The sequence below is a fragment of the Enhydra lutris genome, unplaced genomic scaffold (assembly GCF_002288905.1).
Source record: "Enhydra lutris kenyoni isolate GAN:26980312 unplaced genomic scaffold, ASM228890v2 scaffoldscaffold1, whole genome shotgun sequence".
NCBI lineage: Eukaryota > Metazoa > Chordata > Mammalia > Carnivora > Mustelidae > Enhydra > Enhydra lutris.
The window spans coordinates 26915313-26938011 of NW_019154085.1; the positions used below are offsets into that span (position 1 = coordinate 26915313).

The 22699-nt window shown below is 45.3% G+C and overlaps 1 protein-coding gene across 2 annotated transcripts in view; it reads left to right on the forward strand.

Moving 5' to 3' along the window:
* LOC111144079 (SWI/SNF related, matrix associated, actin dependent regulator of chromatin, subfamily a like 1) overlaps nt 1-22699 on the forward strand; it is a 58198-nt gene that overhangs the window by 25205 nt on the left and 10294 nt on the right. For both annotated transcript variants that reach the window (XM_022498193.1, XM_022498184.1), the window contains 4 exons: nt 7082-7222; nt 11191-11409; nt 17492-17562; nt 20905-21007. In XM_022498193.1, coding sequence (XP_022353901.1) covers nt 7082-7222; nt 11191-11409; nt 17492-17562; nt 20905-21007 — 534 coding nt within the window. The remainder of the gene's footprint in view (nt 1-7081; nt 7223-11190; nt 11410-17491; nt 17563-20904; nt 21008-22699) is intronic.

Here is a 22699-nt window from a genome sequence, read left to right on the forward strand (position 1 = left end):
TTATGGTGAGCTTTTTCTTAATATCGGGGAACACTAGTACAATTAGGAAAGTTGCTTTTTCTCAGAGCCAGATAGAAACCTCTCACAGATGCCTTCGGGAGAATCTACTTTGGTTTATGTAGACTGAGCAAACAAAAGTCCGTGTTTATCGTGTGCTTTCCTAAAGCAGCCTTTGTGGTGTGCCACACTTTCGAACTGCACCTTTCGTTGCTTAAAAGAAGCTCTACGTTGTACGTCAGCTAGGGAAGACAAGTATGCTCAGTGTTGGTGAAGCTTATTAACATTTGAAAATTAATTTTTCCAACTCCCCTGTAAAGCACAACTGTCTACTCGTTTCAGGCTTTGTTTTCTTTTGTTTTAGGAATAACAAGTTAACATGATACGTCTTCCAAAGCAGGATTACGTTCTGTGCTTCAGATTTCAAAGTCCTTTACTTAAAATCCTTGATTCTCTGCTCACATTACCTATGAATATTTATGGACACACTGAAATGAAATGTTTTTCTCAGAGTGGCGGTCCTTTTAGGAGGCTTCAATATGTTTCCTTTTGAAAAATGTTAATGTTCGGGGCGCCTGGGTGGCTCAGTTAGTTGGGTATCTGCCTTTGGCTTGGGTCATGATCCTAGGATCCTGGGATCAAGTCCCACATCAGGCTCTCTGCTCAGCGGAGGATCTGCTTCTCTCTCTCCCTCTCCATCTGCCTCTCCCCCTGCTTGTGCTCTCTCTCTGTCTAATAAATTTTAAAAATATTTCAAAAAATGAAAAAGGGGGCGCCTGGGTAGTTTAGTCATTGGGCATCTGTCTTTGGCTCAGGTCGTGATCCTGGGGTCTTGGGATCGAGCCCGATGTCAGGCTCCCTGCTTGGTAAGCCTGCTTCTTCCTCTCTCACTCCCCCTGCTTGGGTTCCCTTTCTCTCTGGGTCTCTCTCTGTCACATAAATAATAAAATCTTCAAAAAAAAAAAAAAAGAAAAAGAAAAGAAAAGAAACATTAGCAGATCTTCTTACCGTGGTTCTAGTATTACAGCCATACCTAGAATTAAATCTGTGCCCCTGATTGCTCAGAAGCAGCTGTGCAGTAAGTAGGGTATATCACTACAGGTGCAGAGGAAAGCTTTTCTTTAAAAGATTTTATCTATTTGAGAGAGAGAGAGATCAAGGGAGCACAGGTAGGGGGAGGGGCAGAAGGAAAGAGAAGCAGGCTGTCCACTGAGCAGAGAGCCGGATGTGGGGCCCGACATGGGGCTCGATCCCAGGATCCTGGGATCATGACCTAAGCCGAAGGCAGACACTTAACCAACTGAGCCTACCAGTCGCTGGCTGGGCAAGCTGGACTACATACTTATTTCTGAAACATAACACTTCTAGGCCAGACCTTTTAAAGCCACATTTACATCTTTAATATCGTGGGTATATTTCAAATGGATACATTTAAGACCAATCTTTTAGCTGTTACCTAGTTTAGATGATTCTGCACTTACTACAGAACTTGGATGAGTTAACACGTTGAAGGATAGGACCGTGAACATAGCCTGCTGTTTATGGGGGTGTCTCGAAGCCCCTCTCGTCTGAGATGTTGACTTCACAGGATTCCAGGCTGCTGGTGGGATTGAGTGGAGGCAGGGCTGAGGCATTATGAGCCATTCTGCTAACCAGACCTTTCATTTCTCTGCTGCATTTTCATCTGGATCAGTTTCTCCGGCTTGACAACATGGACACTTTGGGCTGGGTCATTCTTTGCTGTGCAGAGCTGTCCTGTGCCCCGTAGGGTGTTTCGCAGGATGCCTGGCCTTCACGCACTAATCGCCAGTGGCCCCGCCACCCCCACACCAGTGGTGACAACCAGAATTGTCTTCCGATACTGCCAGACATGTGCTGGGAGGGGCAGATCACTCCTCTCCCTCTCTGTTGAGAACCACTGATCTGGATACTCTAAAGACATGGACCTAAATGGTTTTGAACAAGAGGAGACTTGGGAGAAGTAAAATATGGCTTTGAAAAGCCACATAAGGGCTTAATTTAGTACCTCTTGATCCTCTGACTTGTGCATCTCCTAGAAATGTTCTCTCAGAGTTAATGTTTCAAGCCATGTTCAGCAAATGTGTGTGATGAGGTAACTTGGCGATATCCTACAGTGTGTGAGCTAGCCAGGCCAGATTGTGTCCTGCAAGTGGGGGTCTCGTAAAGGTACATGTGGGGCACACGTGGCTTAGGTTGTAGGAAACTGGTGTCGTGGTCCCCTGGGGAATGTGACGTCTTTTCCCCCACAGCACTATTCGTTCGGGCTACTAAGCAAGGTAGTTCTGTTTTTTATGTACACGTGTGGAAGTAGGCAACAGGAAGCTGTGAGGAACAAAATTCAAATCACCTTAATTCCCTCCGACAGAGGAAACCACCATTACCATGTCCATTGCAGGGCAAGGTCATCATTGTTAATGGCTCCAGAGCCTTCTGCTGGATGGATGCATCCCATAATTTAACCCTTAGTGTTGGACATCTCTTTGCTATTTTATAAATAATTCTGCAAGTGAACGTCATCAGCATATTCGTAGCTTGCACACTTTGACCTAGTGGGACAGATTCTTATGTACAGAATTGCTGGGCCAGGAGTTCACTTTTTGATCGATGCCTCTGAAGTCCAGTGTGACCAGGCATAACCATCTTCACTCCCCCTCAGCCCTAATCACCCAGTCTTCTCCATAAGACTGCAACCTGAAGGCTATCAGTCTCTTATTTTAGAGCAGTGAGGTATGTGTTTGAGTTTTTCTTTGATTTATAGCGCTTTTTCTTGCCAGACCAGTGTTCGATTATTTCTCTACAGGAAAAAGCCCTCAGAATCCCACCGTCCTTTCCTACTAAATAGCTGTTTTTCTTTTTGTGGAAAGAGTCCTTTTTACATCTCTATTGATTGGTGAAATGAAACAAGAGGAGCGGCCTGAAATGTACGAGCTTTTTCTTTTCTCCTTTCTCATTAGAGGAGTTTAAGTAGATGATATATTCAAAAGGGTGTACCGTGAAAAATAACTCTTTCTCCCACCTCTGGGCCCCTCATTGCTTGATTTCTGTCCCGGAAGGCGGTCAGCATTACCAGATTCTCACTTTCACTTCTAAAATTTAGTCTGTGCCCAGCTAAGCATGTGTGTACGTGTTTCCTTCCTCCCTCCTTATCCTCCCTCCTTATAAAAAGGCTCCAGCCTTTTTTCTGTGAATAGTGTATCTTGGAAATCATCCCACCTCATTTCGGATGACTCAACCTCATTCTTGCAGATAGTATTGTATTGTGTAAATATATCATAATACATATCATCTGCTGTCTTTTTATGCGTTTGTAACCAGTCTTCAGCCATTACATACAGTACTGTGATGACCATCTTTTCACATCGTATGCAAGCACGTGGTAGAAAACCCAGTGTCCCCGCGTCTAGAAGAGATGCTCTTGGTCCCTCTCAGCCCGAAGGGAAAGTGCTGTCATTGGCAGGGTCCGCTCTCCCAGTGTGATGAGGCTGCAGGAGGAGTCCCTTGTGGTCCTGCCGTTCTGGTGAATTTCCTCCATTTTATCACAGAATCAGGAAGGAAATTACTGGAGTCTCACACTTAAGGGAAATAGACTGTTTTTTCCAGAGGAAAAAAATGTACTTAATATTTAATTTGAGCCTCTGTGTTAGATTAATAACAGCTATGCCCATGCATGCCTTGAAACAACGTAACTTTCCTTAGCTGTAATTATGCCATTGGATGTGTTCTCGTACATTTTGGTATTTTTGAACCAGAACACTTATAGTCACATCCTTCTTTCTGTTCTTCCCTCAGAACTCGTTACCTTTTACGTAGCGTCAGTATTTCGCTAATGTCAAAGCAATGACGCTTGCTTGCCTTGAAAGCACGCCAGTTCCCGTGCAAATCAGTTTGGTGCTGGCAGTAGCACTCAGACTTGTGACTGGAGCTTTGTCTCCTTTTGGGAGAAGGCTGGATCCTAGAAGGAACCGTTTTATGTGAAATATGCTGACCCAACCGGAGTCAGAAAGGCCATTTATGAGGTATCATTGGGCCGTAGGTGGCCCTCTGCAGATCCCTGGAGTGGCTTCTGGTTAACAGAGGCCGTAAATGATGCCGTTTGTCTTGGTTTGGCCTTGCGTGTCCCGGAGAGAGGGAAGAACTTCGATCTTCTCCCAGATTCCAGTCACTGGATGGCTCTTGAAGAGTGAGTTTTCCCTCTTATTCTCAGGGTTTAGATTTAACCACGGGTGTTGACTCTTCTGTTGCTTCTTGGCTCGTGCCTGTGATCTGCCTTTCTTCTTGATCTGTGTACTTTTGGTCCCATGCCCCCAACCTGTGTTTGCCGTTCTCCTTGTTTTTGAAGATTTTATGATGACTGCTGAAGTCGTGACTGCGTAGCTCCAGCGTCCCTGTGACATGGGGCTTGTGTGTATCAGGACACTTGGGTGGCATGGGCGTGACCTTCTCTTTGATGTCCCCAGCCTTCTCAAGCGGTACTTCTGAATCACAGGGGACTCCACCTATAGACCAGACTTCATTTAGAGTACCATTAGGAATAACATGGGGCAAGAATGGGGTGCCGCTTTGGGGAGCATGACTTTCCCCAGTCTTGAGTCTTGCTGAGGTGTGTTATACCCCATCAGAATAATTTGGTAAAGCAAGTTATCGGCTAAGTTGGAAAAAAAGATGTAACAACAGAAAATGATGAAGAATTCCCAGGCTGTTTCTCGTATGAACTTAACAATTTCAGCTCTTCTTTGCAACAGAACATTCTCTTGGCTGATCCAAGATCTGTGTGTAGTTTATTTACTCTGAGTTGGATTGGATTCTCCTTGGCAAATTACATCCACTAACTTGTCCTGCTAGCAACTTGTTCCTCAGGGCTGAACTGATGACCTTAATCTCTGAGGAGACTGAACCTGTCTTCGAGGGTCATCTGCCCCCAGTGGCGTCTGCTCCTGTGAATCACACCATTTCTCTCAGACATCACACAGAAATGACTGTTTTGCATCGCTCCATGATGGGTTTCCTGAGTGCTGCTCTTTTGTTAGCCAGAGGAATTGACTGTAAAGTGTTCCGTTCTGTGTTGACTTACATAGTTTTATGCATTTCTGTTTTCCGGAATTGGAGGTTCTCCAGGTGGAGGGTGCCCACAAATCATGGGCAGCTGGGCAGGATTAAAGACCGTTTGGACGACAGTGATGACGGTACCAACTTGTTGGGGCTGCGTGGGGAGCAGGCTAAATCATTCCAGAATAAAAAAGACGCTGTTCTGGTTTCTTTTCAAGGCTTGCCTTTTTCTTTTTCCATAATGATGCCTCCGCTTTTTAAGCATCCGCAAATGGCCGTCTTCAATGGTCACATCACCCCTAGTCTGGGCAGTGTATGGGAGAATGGGCTCAGAATTAACTCTGTCCTGTAAGTACCAGCCGAGAACCTGGGAGTTATTTTCCATCACCTGATTGGTGAGCTGTCTCCACCCAGGCTCCATCCCCAGACAGCAGCAGCGATGTGGGGAATTGGTTTGGGATGATAGGCCGATTTTCTCTTATTGATAAGACTTCTCATTTTCCCCGTTTCATTGAAGCAGTCTTGAGCCATGGCAAGGGATGCTACAGACGTCATTCGAGAAGCTCATTGTTATTTTAATGAGGCTGCATTAAACCGTGTAGGAAATTAGAAGCCTTGGTAATTGAACTGTGGGAAATTATAGCTAGAGAAATTCAGAGCTCTCCTGTCATAATGGAATTAGGTATTGCCAGTCACTGTGAGGGCAAAAGTGCGTCTTGGGAGTTGTATAGATTGTATATTTATAAAGAAACATTTTTCTTCCCTCTGTTGCACCTTTATTTATTTATTTTATGAGGCAGCATATCCATTTGAAAACCTCATTTTCTCCCCTAGGTGATTTACTGCTTGCTATTGCCTTATACTCTCCTCATTAACTCAAGGTTACAGTGGTTAACAAGGTGTTTGTAGACAACAGGGCTGAAATGGATTTTACTTCTAAGAATTTTTGGCCGTTCTGTGTCCTAATACAGTGGGGGGTGTCTTCTTTATTCTCACCCTCCTTCCCATCTTAGGAAGAGGTGCAGTACTTAGGTCTGATCTCCTCAGGTCAGGTTGGGGTCTAGCCAAGTGAGGAACCTGGAGTTCATCATTGGAATCGACCATTTATTTCCATCCTGCCCACTGCTGAGCAGGCTGCTGCACACACAGGCTGAGTTTAGGGTAAATGGACCTGTGTCCCCCTTTTGAAAGTCCTAATTACCTGCAAAATGAGTGAAATTAGGGAGCTCTGGGGTCAAAGCATTGTGCAGCTGAGTTAGCGACAGCCTTTTTTTCCTCCGAAGAAAATCAGGGAGAGGCTGGTGCACAGGCCACCCCGACTCTGCCTCCTGGCGGTGAGAAAGGCTGGCTCCTCCGTGTCAGGATCTGACCGGAAGTTCAACCCCGATATCAGAGATCCGCTCTGGAGGCTGGTCAGACCTCCTTTCCCCGCCACTTCCACTTGCTCTTCCAGTGCTGGATTCTTGGAGTTTATCTATCTTCCCCAGGGACATTGGGTAGCGGAATATTTCTCAGCATACAGCAAACATTTTTAAGTGCTTCAGAAGATAGAGGTGACCACAGCCCTGATCTCAAGACGCTCGCAGTGAGGGAGATGGAGAGGTTGGAATTCAATATCACATGCTCAGTCCTGATGGAGGGACTTGTGACAAAGCCAGCCTAGGTGCAGCATCCCGCTGCTTACATGGGTCACACCATGAGGGTCTCAGAACATGTGTGTTCCTCTTCTCTGGCCACAGTACCTTTGCTTAGAGTCTCCAGGTTTGGGCCACACTAGGATCTGGAGTGAGGCCAGCCTGTGGAGTCGTTGGGATGTAGATCTGCCTGGTTTCCAAGAGGAGCAAACTGCAGAACTGCCAGCAGTCAGGGTGCCCGGGAAGGGAGGGGTACTCTTATTGCATTCCAGGGGAATTTTGTTCTTCCTGGGACATCCAGCTCCAATCCTAGTGGGGCATTTGGGATAGTCCCTAGGTGCTCCTCTGTGCCCTCTCAGCACCTTTGGCTCTTTGTCTTCTAGGTTGCGAAGAGGGTGATTCTGCTGTCTGGCACACCGGCCATGTCCCGGCCCGCAGAGCTCTACACCCAGATCATCGGGGTCAGGCCAACTTTCTTCCCTCAGTTTCATGCTTTTGGACTTCGCTACTGTGATGCCAAGCGGGTATTTATTCTTCCTTCTCCCTCTCTACCCCTCTCCCCCACCACCCTGTCCCTCTCCCTGATTTTGATACTTACCTTTTGTTCCTTCTCTTTGGCCATGGTTGATCAGAAGCACACTGGCCAGGGAGCCAGACCCACATTTTCGTCCTGCTTTGCCCCTAACTCTGACCTTCCTGTGTCCTTGAGAATAAGAACAGTCCTTCCTAGCTTTAACGCTTATGATTCTAGGGTAGTGTTTCCCGATAAGGGGCCCAGTGGCTTTTTTATAGGTGCCTGGAGCTCTGAGAAGTGCCCAGAGGTGAGCTAGGGGTATGGCAGGGGCCTGTACCCTCTGCACAGAAGACACAGCAGAGGCCTTGAAACAGGTAGAGGGGGAGTGATCTGGAGCTGCCTCAGTGGGCTCTCATCAGCCAAAACATGGACTCATCACAGTGAATTGTGCCTGCTCAACAGGCCAGAAGCCCTGGACCTACAGATTACCTGTGAGAACATAGTGCCAGCAGGGCAGGTGCCCCTGACCTAAAGATTACCTGTAGGAACACAGTGCCAATGGGGCAGGTGCCTCTGGGGCTCTGGTCTCCGCAGCTTCAGTCTTCAAGAATGGCAGAGGGAGCTTGTAACAGTGAATGCCGTTGCAATCACACCCTTGATTTCCAAAACCTCGATTTCTTTTAACTGAAAAAAAGTACTTAATGACTTGGGGAAATACAAGAGTGGGGGAAAAAGTAGGATGCGAGATTTTTCCCATCATTCATTCATTCATTCCTTCTCTCTTTCTCCATCTCCCTCTCCTTCCCAAACCCTCCTTCTCCTCCCCGCACCTCTCTTTCATATATGATTGGAAAATAATGTACACCAAAGTGGATTACTTTTGTAAGCCCGAAAATGAACATTTTAATGTTTAAATGACATTGTTCACTGATCTCCATTCCTCTTGATGGGCCATTGCGTCAGTCAGTGTTCATCAGTCTGATCAAGCCAGCTGAGCATGGGACACTGTCCTTCTCAGCAGAGAGGCTCCTCACCAGATTCCCCACGATTTCCTCTCTCCTGTCTGCGGCCATGCCTCCCTCCATGTCAGCAGTGTGTTCATGGTGGCCCCAGCGTGTCTCCTGAGCTGGGGGTACCTCTCAGTGTCAGGCAGCCATAACCGGCTTGGCCAGAGCCTGTGCACGTTTCCAGTGTTCTTCCCCAAAAACAACTCGAGAAAGGATGACATGGAGAATCAGCTGCTTGTTTGCCGAGGTGTTCATTTTTTTTTCCTTACTCAGCTGAGCTGTTTTCTTCTGGGACTGGGCCACTTTCTCTTCGGGAGGGGGCTCCTCCTTCTTGGCTGCTAGTGCCTTCTGCACTCTCTCCAGACCTGCCAGTGGGATACAGCTCATCTGTTTGCTGGGCTGCCAGGGTCTGGCGTGGCTGTGGGAGGTGGAAGGCCAACTCCTGCTTGACGACCTCGCAGATGAGGACGGTTGGGTTGTGTGCCAGGCTGGCTGGCATTGCTTCCTGGGACCCTGGTAGCTCTCTCTGACCCAGGCTCTGGAACTTCCACAATTGGAAAACCCAAGGAAGGATTCATTGATTTTTCTTTCTCATCTCTGTTTTTGAAAGTGGCCAGGGCAGTGAATTTATCCTTCAGCGGCTGATCTTCATCTCGCAAGGTCAAACTCCCAAACTCTGTTCCCACGGGGGTCCATATGGCCATGAATTAGAACGGCAGACTCCAGCCCCTCTCTCAAGTGTAGATCACTTCTCCTTTTCCTCAGTTGTCCTGCTGTAACTTCGTAAACCTCGACACTACAACCCAAGCTATGCCTTCCTTTTTTCTTGTGGTCATAGCCCCTGCTGCAGAGGCTCCGACCCGACTTGAAGACTCCCATTAGTTCAGGCCTTCAGGATTCCTGTTTTGTGATCAAATGACAAGCATACTGAGCCACTATTTGCATCGAAGATGCTGACACTTTGGAGAAATGGCTGTTGCTTACCCATGACGCATGCCATCTTGAGGAAAAAGCCTTGCTATGCAAGTTTGTGATGTAAATAAGATTGTCTGCCTTATTTTTTAAGTACTTTTTTCAAAAAACTTTTCAAGTACTTTAAAAATACCCATTTACATTCAAACAAAGTACTTATAATGTAAATTGTAGTGCTTTGCGAAGTTAATTGCAAACCATTTTTAGCCGCTTATTGAGGCAGGAAATTTCTGTTATTAAATGTATTTAAAGCCATACACTTCTTTAACAAAATCCGTAATGCACTTTCCCCGTGAATCAGTCCAGATTAGATTCCACATGGTTGTCATGGTCCCGCAAAACTCGTCATGAGTGATTCGTACCTCCGTCCTATTTGCAAGTGACCCACTTTCTGGAAAAGATCTTTTCTTCCTTGGCTATCTAGGCTCATGGTATAATGATCAGCTAGTGACGGTAGGGGCCAAAGACAGAATTTGTTGCCTTTACTCCCAGACTGTCCCTTCCCATGTCCCCAGTCTCTGCCCACCATCCCTCCAGTCTTCATGCCACCCTTATTAAATTCATCCTTTCTCTCCGTCTCACTGCGTCCCCCTCCCCACCACTAACAACCAAGAAAACAAACACAGACAGTGCCTTCCTCTCCTTCCACGTAGCCCAGTGCCTGCTACAGGGTAAATTTTCAGTAAAAGCTTGTTGGATTGTGAATATTCTAAATTTTAAATCTTTGGTAATATGGGGTTTTAACCTACAAGATTAAAAGCTGACATAGGAGCAAGCTATCCAAATTAATTATGGTATCTGCTTGTTCCCAGTAAGATTTTTATTTAATGCAGCCCATATAGCAGGGCTGCCTTTTTTTTTTTTTCACTGTGACTAGCTTCTTGCATTGAGAGAAGCCACTGAAGAGAATGCCCCCTGCTGAGCTCATTTTCGACCCCATTGCCTGAAGACAGTTGCTGAGAACTTCTAGTTGATTTCAGAGTGTTTTCTTAAAGAAGAAGCAGTTTTTGATCATTTTACTTCTCCGCCTTTGACCATCTCTTTCTGTTCTCTGTTTAGCAAAGGACACCTGCCATGTCTTCACCATTGGAGACTAGGTCCACTGACCATTGAAATTGAACAAGCCTAGCTTCTACCTGAGGCGGTTTATGGTCACGGGAGGTGGAGACAGGAAGGGAGACAACAGCTGGAAACATAAAGCAGCAGAATATACATCACCTCATTTTCTGCAGGACTGTAGATGTTGGTTCTATTTTGAATAAGATTGTTAGCGCAAGACACGGTTTTCATTTTAACATCTTCTCTAGCTGTGTGACGGAATAGATATTCTTGCTCATTGCCTCCCATGAGCTACTAAGTGAAGAAACCATTTTTATGAAGGACTGCCTGGGTACCCTTAAACCCACCTCTGGTCTCAGGCAGACTAGCCAAAGCCTGTGCTCGCGGTTCCTCCCTTCAATCCCCACCACCAGCAGCAACACACTGTGTTCATCTCACTTGAACAACCAAGCTCAGCTTTGTTGTGCTGGGCTAGCTTGTGCTGAGGAATAGCAGCTTTGTAAATCTCAATACATCTCCTCAAAGAAGGCTATTACTGAAAAAACGTGATTTATTACCACATGCAGTGGACTTCAGGATAAGCCCTGGGGAAGACGATTTCCTTATTTAGAATACAGGAGTAGTCTGACAAGCAAAGCGTCTTGTTTGTTTTTAAATGTAATGGACACCGGAGCTCTCAGCGTCTTGAATTTGCTGCTGGAAAATTCAGCATGTAGAATACCAAGATAGATGTTTTTAGTTCGTTTTATTCCAGACTTTCTCTTTTTCTTCCTCATTCCCATCTGTATTATATAAGGTTTCATTCATCCTTTAGAGCCACCTGAAATTCTCTGAGCAAAGCCACAGGGAGAGGTCCTCATGAGCCCGCCGCAGTTGCAGCCCAGTTAGCTTGGCCCTAGGAGAACCTAACTGGCTGTGTGTTTTGGTTCTCCCTTCACAGCATCCCTGGGGATGGGATTACTCAGGCTCCTCCAACCTTGGCGAGCTGAAGCTCTTGCTGGAGGAGGCAGTCATGCTACGACGCCTCAAGAGCGACGTCCTTGCCCAGCTCCCGCCTAAGCAGCGCAAGATGGTAGTCGTTGCCCCCGGCCGGATCAGCACCAGGGCCAGGGCTGCCCTGGATGCCGCGGCCAAGGAGATGACCACCACGGACAAAACTGTGAGTCTGGGGCTTGAGGTGGGGATTTGGAAGTCCATGTGTCCATAGCTGTTCCTTCCTGGGAGGGGGTCTGCAGGGGTTACCCAGAGTTCTCTGAACTTGGCATTCCCGGGCCTTTCCCCACGCTCCTGGGCAAGGATAGTGAGTCCATGTCATCTCTCAGCCGACCTAGTCTGCTTCCAAAATCTCTTCCTCGTTTGTGGTTTTGTATGTGTGTAGATCACTATTGACAGATGGTCATAAAAGTAAACCCCATGGCAACTGCAGAATGGTGATGTATATTCAGAATGTCCCAAGGACAACTGGAATTTATGTGTGGTGTTTTTTGAGAATGCCTTAAAGTCTAGTAACTGTTACTCAGTCTAGTAACAGTTAAAAATTAGTTCTAGGAATATTTGTTACATATGTTAACCTTCTTTTAACATTTTTTTTTAAAGATTTTATTTATTTATTTGACAGACAGAGATCACAAGTAGGCAGAGAGGCAGGCAGAGAGAGAGGGGGAAGCAGGCTCCCTGCTGAGCAGAGAGCCCGATATGGTGCTCAATCCCAGGACTCTGGCATCATGACCTGAGCCGAAGGCAGAGGCTTTAACCCACTGAGCCACCCAGGCGACCCTAACCTTCTTTAAATCAAAATAACAAATCGACACTTACATAACAAAAGTAGGGTTTTCAAATCCTCTTAGCCCTTAATCCTTATTATAGTCGTTTATGATTGGCAAGGAGCTGGTATCCCCATTTCATAGAAAAGGGAAGCTAAGGCCCACAGAGAATGTGATTTCCTCAAAGTCTTACAGCTGCTCCATGGCAGAACTGAGGCTGTAACCAAGCCTGTTACCCCTCCATTTTAAGGTCTTAAAACTACGGTGGTTTTATCTTTTCAAAACACTTTTGTATCTGTCTTTAGTGTCACACTGTGCTAAGTGCGGTAAAGTAATTTACACTAGCTCCATTTCTGTCCTTTTGGGATAAAACCTTGCCGTTTTCATTGCCAAGAAAATAACAGTCATTGACATTTTTTGACATTATCATAAAGCATTATCTGGGCTTGTTATTACCCTGTATAAAGACAGTTACATCAAGATGAGATCCCAGGGGCGCCTGGGTGGCTCAGTGGGTTAAGCCGCTGCCTTCGGCTCAGGTCGTGATCTCAGAGTCCTGGGATCGAGCCCCGCATCGGGCTCTCTGCTCGGCAGGGAGCCTGCTTCCTCCTCTCTCTCTGCCTGCCTCTCTCCCTACTTGTGATCTCTCTGTCAAATAAATAAATAAAATCTTTAAAAAAAAAAAAAAAAAAAAAAAGATGAGATCCCAGCCTTCTGGGAGAGCACAAAATAAATAAGAATGACAAGAGACAGAATGCGTGGGGTTTTCTATGTTATTTTACCATGTTATGAGCAAGACCACTGGGTAACTTTTAAGAAACAAGAGTGTAGGGTAGAAGATGCACTGGTAAGTTGTCAAGCTGTATGTAGTTTATGGTGTATTATATATAATAATCTGGGTAGTCTGGAGGAAGTGAGCAGGCATAATCTCTTTGCTGTGGGGTTTTCTAACAATATTCCCCATTTGCCACTGATGTGGAGACATGGACCAGTGGTTCTCAAACTGTATTTCAGGAGAACCCGAGGAGAAGCAGGTATTCTGTTGCCAAAATCACTGCTGGTGTACCATCTTTTTCTAATTTCTAGGGATAAAAATTCAATGAATGGAAATTCCTTTTTTTTTTTTTTTTTAAGATTTACTTATTATTAGAGAGTGAGGGCTGGGGAGAGGGACAGAGGGGGAGGGAGAATGAGAATCCCAAGCTTGGGGCTTGATCTCACAAGTCAGATCAGGACCTGAGCTGAAATCAAGGGTTGGCCGCTCAACCGACTGAGCCACCCCTACCCCTGAATGGAAATCCTTTTACTCAGTTTTAAGCTTTCCCTTATAATTCTCTTAAATCTGTTATGTCTACTAACTGTTGCCCACGAGTGAACTCTGCCATCAGGAAAACCAGTGAACAAGTATAGCAAATATAATATTAATGGGAAAAATTCAGATGTGGGATATTTTTAGGTGCAAAGATCTGAATGTTTATAATTATTTTACACTTTAGTTGCTTGGGTGTGTGGTGGAAGTAAGCCTATCGATATTTCGTGGAATTCCCCAGAGGACCTCCTCACCTATCCCTGGTCTCCCTCCCAAACTAGGCAGAGGCCAGCCAGTATAGACCACAGAAAAAGGGGTCAGTAGGCATTTAAACTGAAGAGGAACAGTGTATCGAGTGGCCAGGGGGCAGCTTCAAATTGTGCAATGTAGCTCAAAAGGTGTGGAAATTTTTAACTTAGTGCAGCAAGGTTTGAAAGCATTTTTAAAATTTTTTGCCAGTTTATATAGTTCCTTCCCTTAGGTTAGGGGGCTCTTTTTAAAGATGATTTCAGATGCAACCTGGAGTTTGATTGCTGAGTTTATAGGCAATAATGTGAAATTTACTAGGCTAAGCCATGGAAATCAGGAATGTTGGGTATTTTTATAACTTCTAGTAGCTATGTAAATCCCCTAAATTCTTTGGGATATTTTGATATTTTCCTAACCTAAAAAGGGGAGCTATAATGTGCCTCATAGGCCTGGCGCTGGAGAAGTCCCCAAGGACAGCATAAGTCACTCTGAGTCCCTCCTGCTGGGTGGTTGTTCTCTCTGCTTCTTCACCCCAGAGTTGTACACTGTTGTGCAGATTATGAAAAACCTCGATTGCAGTGGAATTTAAGACTCCAGCAAAGAAAGGGTCTTGAGCTCTTCTCAGCCCAATTCTCGGGAGTTGCTGTTTTCTTGGCATCTTGGGAAAATTAGGAGTTGGTTCCTAAAAGAGAGAAACTGAGTCAGTACAGATAACCTGCGGTGTGACGCTGAAGACAGATACTACATTCTTTCCGATAAGTCCTTAATAAATTGGTTCCCTTTTGTGTTCTTTAATGTCCGTTCATTTTTATGATCCAACATCCAAGTAGAAAATGAATTTCGGAGCTTTGCCCTTTGGACCGCTAGAACCTTTCTTCCTCCAAAGCCACTGATGTAGTACATCTGTCTGCTGTGGATCTGATCGGAGGTAACACCCTCCCTGAATTCAGGATGGGGAGCTGGTGTCAGCTGGAAGTCCAGCCAGGTAGCCCTTGACACCCCTTCCAGTGGGGTGTCACCCCTTCCACTGGGGACTGGCTGTGAAGTCCTGAGTTGAAAAAGCGAAAATGGGGGTTGGTGGTTTTATGGTTTTAGGCAAGTCAGGAAAGCCTGTGAATCTACAGAAAGTTGCCCCTCCCACTTTTAAGTTACTTTGTAGCCCCAAGTTTCCCTGCTGAGTTGCCCTTGGTGGTGGTCCCAGTGCAGCACTGCTGAAATGGGCGATTCTTCCTTCCCTCACACCTTCCCATCTGGAGGAAGACATTTTTTCAAAAGCTTTTAATCACAGAAGCCAAGGTGAAGCGGCCCATTTATAAAATATAATGTACAATGAAAGCTCTTTCTTATTTTCAGCCGAAATAATAGCTATCTCTTCACAGGCTAAGAAAAGCTGACACTAATCCTCTTTTGTCTATAGTAATTTTTTGATCAGCAAGACCAGGAACAGAAAAATAGAACAAGTCCACACAGACTTCTGGTGACAGTATCAGTTCACCCTTCTGCCGTTCGACAATGCATTCAAATTCCAGCAGAAAAAATAAATTCAAAACCCCAGTGGGTCTAATTTAGTAAAAGCCTAGGAACAAAGAACACAGGTTATTTGAAATTTCCTGGCCCGTGGCTGGCAGAAGAAGTGAGATCATTAATGCAATAGTATTGTGTCTACTCAGTTTTGGGGAGGTTTGCGTTTTTTGTTTTGTTTTTTTTTAAGATAAAACTATTGATCTCTCCTACATTAAAATAGCTGTCTATTGCATAAAATCTGAAAGGTGAAGAAAAGTACTTAAAAGAAACATCGATTAAGTGTTTCTTATTGCTGTTCTGTGAACAAGAGTCACCTGTCTTTTATATCATATAATTTTGGCATCTGTCATTTGGGTAGTTTTTCTATAAACTGTATGTATATTTTGCTTTAAACTATGCATTATTTATGTATACACTTATACATAGATACAGATATAATTTTACGTGTATAATAAGTAACATTTTTAAAAGCAGAATTGATACCCTATAAACATCTATCAGGTGGGGAGGAAAACGGTTTACAAAACTCCATCCTGAGCACTTCTCTGTGTCGTTAAATGTTCCTTTTAAGCACAATATGTGTTTTTCTCCCATGGCCATATTAGAATTATGCCAGTAATTTTGAGTTGGACATTTGGGTTATCAGCTCCCTATTCGAAGTAACCAGACACTGAGAAGGCAGCTTCCGTAGGAATTTATGAAGATGGACTGTATGGTGAGGGTAGACGTGAAGGAGTGAGTTGCTGTGTCCCAGGGCTGGGCACACTTGGAAGCATCCCACAGGTGCCCCCCAGACCGACCCCGCAGCCGAGTGTGATAGGGGGTTTGCTCCCCACACCTCATCCGCGCTCAGTGGCGAATCTCAAACAGGAGAGGTTTTTCAGCATTCTTTATGCCGCTCGCCCATCTGTTTGTTCCGCCCTCTCCTTCTCTGCTTAGCAGGTGTTGCGGGAGCGAGTGAGGGTGAGAGGGAAAGACCTCACGGGAGCAGGGGGTCATCTCCGAAGGGCACGGGAGTCAGTGTGAAGACAGGACGACTCTCCTTGAGGCATGCCCAGTGCGGATGAGGTCAGCGCCGGGGAACCTGGCTCTGTCCCTTTGGTGTATCCTACCAGGGAGCACATTATGTTAGAGGGCCTGGCCTGCTGTGAGGGACCCTTAAAGGAGACGTGAATGCACCTCAGAATGTCTGTGAGCCCTTCGTGCAGAAGGGAAGAGTCGTGTGTGTCCAGAGCTTCATCAGAATCTATACTGGGTCTGTAGCCAAGAAAGAGTTTAAGACACACTGTCATGGGGTCGCATCTCCAACAAGAGTTCTCAGGAGAGTTCAGCTGGACCTCTGTCACAAGGCAACCACCACCGCTACAACAATGACATGGCCCCACTAGCCTGGCGGTGGCCCCCCAGCTTTCTGTGGTTGCAGGTTATCTTCCTTGTCTCTTGTCAGGTCCTCGAGGAAAGACACTGGTGGGAGGCGGGAAGCCATTTGGACCAAGCAGCCTGTCCCACCACCTGTGGTGTCTGTTGTTTAAGGTGCAGCCTGGCTTCAGAGCCACGGATCTTATAGCTGTGGGCTCCCTTCTGTGTTACATGAAGGAACTATCGTGTCAGTCAGGGCCTCACCGGGCCCCAAGGGCATCTGTAATCCACACTTGCTAGTGGAAGGAGAGAGCCACACTACCAGTGATGGTAAGGGTGTCTGTCATCTCTGGAGGCCCAGAGTGATAGTAAATGTTTTCTCATAATATTGTGAAACTGTCTGTCTCCTGTGCTAGCGTCCTTGACTAGTATTTATTTAGATGCCAACTGTAAAGAAAACATGGTTTCTTCTCCTGGAAGGTCAGTGACCTAACATGGGAGCCAGGCCTAAAGACACGTGAATAATGGTTTTGAGATGTTACTAGAAGAGACTAGTCGGGGTCAGTTGGAACTGATTCAGTAAGTCTTGGACAGAAGGAAGCTTCGTCAGTTGGGTATGGACACAACGTGGCAGAAGAAAAAGGGGAGGCAGAAAGCAGCTTGGGCCAGTGTCGTGTGTAAGCTGTCAGCCGGCTGTAGGAAGTGGTTCACAGCATTTCAGCTGATCCTCTGGGCCTGTGTGGATGGCGGAGCATGGCTGAGACGCCTTTCCCAAGGGCTCTCATGTTGCTGGTCTCACTGGCTGTTCTCAGCAGTTGCTGGGAGTTGACAGAGCACCTGCATCGCCATGTCTCCAGTGACACACTAGAGTCTCTACAGCTCCTGTAGCTTGACTTAACTGAGTGGATAAGTCAGGGTTTCCCAGCTCCGATACCTGGCATTAGGATTTGTAAAGCTCCAGGCGGTGATAGTTACATTAGCTCATCCCAGGGTTCACAGACTGGGAGACTTTCAACCCGAGACTTCTCTTTCTACAGAAACGGCAGCAGAAAGAAGCCCTCCTTCTCTTCTTCAACAGAACAGCTGAAGCTAAAATCCCATCTGTCATGTAAGTGGCCACCAAGTGTCGACTTCTCCCTCCCACACTCTGTCTCTCTCTCGTCTTTAAAAAGAAATACCTATTACCTTAATCTGCCAGAATGGTTTTGCTGCTCTGCAAGAAGGGATCAGAGCCTAGAATTCTAGCTGCCTTCGGTATAAAGTTCAGGACAGTGTAGCCTCCTCAGCCACAGAGCAAGGCCTGTCACAGGAGCACTGCCAGTCAAGTTTGGGGTCCCTGAGAGCTCCTGTCTTAACCAGTAGTCTAGAGCTGCCGCCACTTACAAGGAGGGTAGTGCTGGCCGAACACTAAAGTGAGCTTTTCCCCTTAATTGGAAACCTGTGGTCATTTGCCTAGAGACACAAGTGAGGAGTTTCATGGAAGACCAAGAAGGCTGCCTTATGGGGAGTCTCTGGTATTCTCCAAAGACTTCATGTCTCAGCCATTATTTACCCACATAAAAAGGCAACTGTCAAAGTTTGTTCAGAAGATACGGGCAAGGGGCCATTATCACACTGAAGTTTTCCTTCCGCCTTCTAAACTAAGGCTGAAGTCATAATTCCTCTTCTTAAATGTATTCACTGATTTGAAAAATTGTCTGCCTTTCTCAAAGAAAGGAAAAACCCACTCATGTTCAAATATTCACTGTGGTAGAAACTTGAGGCAATTCTCATGACGTGCATTTGCCTGATTTTTTATTGTTTAACATTCATGTGAGACTCTGGCAGGATAATGGTCCAAGTGATTTAATTACAATGAAAATGAATTTAGCGTGGGTTGAGCGGTGCCAGCTTGGCTGTGGGGACCAAGATATGTGGATAAATTGAGACACACACAGCCTATCCCACCCTCTCACTCAGCCTCCAGATCCCCCAGCCTCTCCGGCCTCTCCCTCTGCACCCCTAAATACAGTAAGAGAGTGCGCTCACCACATGATTCAGATCTCAGATCCCCACACCCCAAAAAGACTGCTGAATGTTGGCCAGCTCTCCTTCACCCTCGGGGCACTGCCCTTTTCATTTATGAGACAGGGGACTAATGAACTCCAGATGTGGTTTTACAACCTGGAAACTTCTCTCTCCAAAACTCATCAGAATTGCCCCCACCAACCCATTTCTCACGAGCTGCTGAAAAACAGATGGCAAGGGTGTGATCCTTTTCCCTCGCCCTCTCTGCTCATGACCTACAAAATTCAGGGTCTACTGAGTGCTGGGCCCAGAACCACCCATTTCTCTTGGAAATTTTAAATCTGGCCATTCCGCCGCCTCATAAATAAACTTGGGTGCTACCTGGTTTTAGTGTGTATAGGCTGCTGTAACAAAAATACCATACACTGAGTGGCTTGAGCAACAGAATTTTTTTCTCACGCTTCTAGAGGCTGAGAAATCCAAGGTCAAGGCAGCAGCAGATATGGTGTCCGGTGGGGACCCTCTTCCTGGCTTGCAGACAGCCGTCTTCGCCCTGTCCTCCTCGACAGAAGGGGCGAGGGTGCTCTTTGGGCTGTGGAGGGGTCTCTGATAAGGACATTGATTTCATTCATTAAGGCTCTGCCTGTGTGACCTAAACCCTTCCCAAAGGTCTCATCTTATAATAACCTTCCCTTGGGGTTATTATTTCAACAAGATATGCGGGGTGGGGGGGGGTGTAAAATTCCATCTATAACATACTTTGCACATACTTTTTCAAAATTCTGTGATAAATAGTATAGTGCTTTCTAATTTCCAACCAGTTGTGACATCTGCTAACTCATTTCACACTTATAGCCTCTTTATGAGATCAGTCAAGTAAGTCGAACTGGCCCCATTTTTAAAAAATGCAGAGACCAAGTAAATTTCATGTATATCTCTGGGCCTCAGAGTCACATAACTCTTAAGTGGAAATTAGATTATAAATCTTAAAACCCCAATTTCCTTTGCTAATTGTTTTTCTTCCTCTTTTTGCTGTCTTCATTTGTTTTCATTTTAATGGGCATCTTTTGATATAAAAGCCAGTGGTATTGTGGTAGGCAGATATTTCCAGCCTGGTAACTTAGGCACTCGGGAAGGATAGGAATAAAAAGCTACATCTGAGATGTAGAGGGGAGAGAGGAACTAGGAAGACTGGGACCTGTAGTTGTTAATGAGCTGTCCAACTTGATTTTATGGCCTCGTGACTTTTTGATGCTGTAGCAATAAACTTTCTTGCTTATATCATGGCAAATTTTATGTCTCTCAAACTAATTAAAGTAGATTCTATTAGTACAACTGTTCACAGATTGAACTCAAATCCATTCCCTGGTTGACCATAGTGTTGCTTGAAAATAACTCTTAGATGCTTAGAGGATGGGTCACCACCTGCCTGACAGGAAACCTTTGAGATTTTGTCCTTCTCCAAGGAGGGTAGTGTCTGTTCTGTGCCCAGACACACCCATGTGTGAGGATCACCTCGGGCCAAGTGAGTCCTTCTTGTCAAATGCAGTGACTATATCCTGGACCTACTGTTTGTGTCCAAGGAGGCTTACCTGCCCGTTGCCTGTGTGGGAACAGTGACCTGTCCTGGGATTGTGAACCTCCTGCAGGGCCTTAATCCCAGGGAAGCCATCAGAGTCTGCCGACTGGGTGATCCCCACCCCTTCCAGGGCCTGGCATAGCTGCCCTCCTTCAAGGCCATGGCTGAAGATGGTGGGGACGGGGGGGAGTCAAGAAAAAAACAGTGATGCAGGAGAGAAGTAAATCAAGGGGAGAATAAAGAGCAAGCAAATAAAGTTCTTCGCTCCATCTTCCTTTGCCTCAGAAAAAAATTCCCTTACCACCGATTTAGCTGGTGGCCCTGTAGCTTGCCGTCCACTGTGTGAGGGAGCTGGGGAGCTTTCCCCGACTATCTCTTCAGTACTATTATTTATGTTTCAATATTACACTTCCAGAAATTTGATTACTGTCTAAAGTCCCCTAATCCCCTGCCTAGACATTTTCAGTTCTTAGGCGACATTTCAATTTGTATTGAAAACACATTATATTGATAGTAGCAGCGAAAGTGAAAACTGGTATGTATCTTCTGTGATCCCAGATAGTAAGAAACTTTCAGTAACATATCAGAGACACATAAAAAGGAACGATACTTTGATTTATCTGCATATGGGAGATGACTTAAAAGCAGGGAAGAACTCTTTCTGCACAGAGCAGCTCCTAATTTGGCTGCTGCTACTCAGGTGACTTGGCCTGAGGGGAAGGGGGTGAGAGGTCAGCTCGCAGAGAAAGAGGGAAAGGGCAGGGGAGAGCAGCTACCTCGAAGGTGTCTGGTAAAGATGCAGTGGAATAATTTCAGCTAGACAAGTATATATTAAATTTATTGTGCTCTCATTGTCCAACACAGTGAATACATCCTGGACCTCCTGGAAAGTGGGAGAGAGAAGTTTCTAGTGTTCGCACACCACAAGGTAGTCCTGAGTGCAATTACAACAGAGCTTGAGAGAAAGGTAAGCTCCCTTCGAAATTCAACACAGGATGCTTCTGTTGTTTGTGTGTTGGCTGCTGAGTTGTTCTGAGCAGGTTGAGGGCAGGTCTGAACCAAAGAAGTGAGGTGATGTTTCCAGAAACATTGCCGAAGACTTTCCAAAGAATTCTCGCTTGTAGAACAACACTAGGGTCAGACTACTTCCCAGCAGTGTCCTTGAACGTCTTCCTGCCCTCTACAGATAGCGCTGGAGCCTTGCTTTAAGAACAAGGATCCACTGCAGGGCACCTGGGTGGCTCAGTGGGTTAAAAGCCTCTGCCTTCGGCTCAGGTCATGATCCCAGCGTTCTGGGATCGAGCCCCACATCGGGCTCTCTGCTCAGTGGGGAGCCTGCTTCCTCCTCTCTCTCTGCCTGCCTCTCTGCCTACTTGTGATCTCTGTCTGTCAAATAAATAAGTAAAATCTTAAAAAAAAAAAAAACAAAACAAGGATCCGCTGGGACCAGGAGCTCTTTCATGACTCTGTAAATAAGTACAAGATTGTCAAGAAAGGAGGTAGCGGAAATTCTCTTGTGTGGAAACAAGTATTTGCTTGAATACCCTCCTCTCTTCCTCTTGTTCTTCCTTAGCACCATCAAAGTGGCTTCATTAATTCTACATGGATTACATGCAGACTTCAGTACAGAGTTTGTGGTCCTTACTACATTGAATGAAAAATATCCAGAAAGATTTCCAAGGATGTTCATTAAAACGAAACACATCAAATAAACAAAACTTGTGAAGTTGTAACAGTTATGGAAATGTTGCCCGATCTTCACCAGTTTCTGCATGTAGAATTAAATCAGGACAGTTTAAACACATTGTATTTTTACCTCCCTTTTCATTTTTGGTTAAATTTAGGACCATAAATTGCTTTTTTTTTTTTTTTTAAAGGCACCCCTGTAATGTTTCAAACATAGAGAGGAGTACAGAGAAACATACAGCAGGCACTTACATGTTCTCCACCCAGATTTAATAAATTAAATGTTTTGCTATATTTATTTCAATATTTATGATTTTATAGATTTAATAAATTAAGTGTTTTGCTATATTTATTTCAAAGTGTGTATGTTAAGTAATAACATACTTAGGCCCCTCTGCAGCCATCTAACTCATTCTCTGTCCTCCCCACCAGATGTAACCACTGTCCCTAGTCCTTTTCTCCATGTTGTCATATTTTATTCCAAAAGTATGTATTCTTAATATATAGTCTCCTCTATGTATTTAACATATGTAAATGGCAGCATAGTGTGAGTATCCTGAAATTTACCTTTTTGCTCAATGTTATTTTTGAGATTTTTCCGTGTAGTATTATAGCTATAGGTCATCCGCCATAACTGCGGAATAGGATCTCATTGGGTAACTGTAGCACAGTTTATCCATTCTCCTGGTGAGAGACATGGAATTTTACTTACAGTTTTTGCTATTATATGAATACTGTCACATACATGTGTGTACGTGCACACGTACACGTATGTGTATGCATGTGGGCATGTCCAGGCGTGATGTTGCACAACCATTGGACAGGCTTGTCTTCAGCTCTACTGGGTATTGTCAGATTTCTCTGCAAGGTGTGGTAATTCACATTTGTAATCGCACCAGCAGCATTTGGAAATTCCTGCTGTTCTGAGTGCTCACTAACACTTAGTATTATCAGACTTTTTACTTTTGCCAAG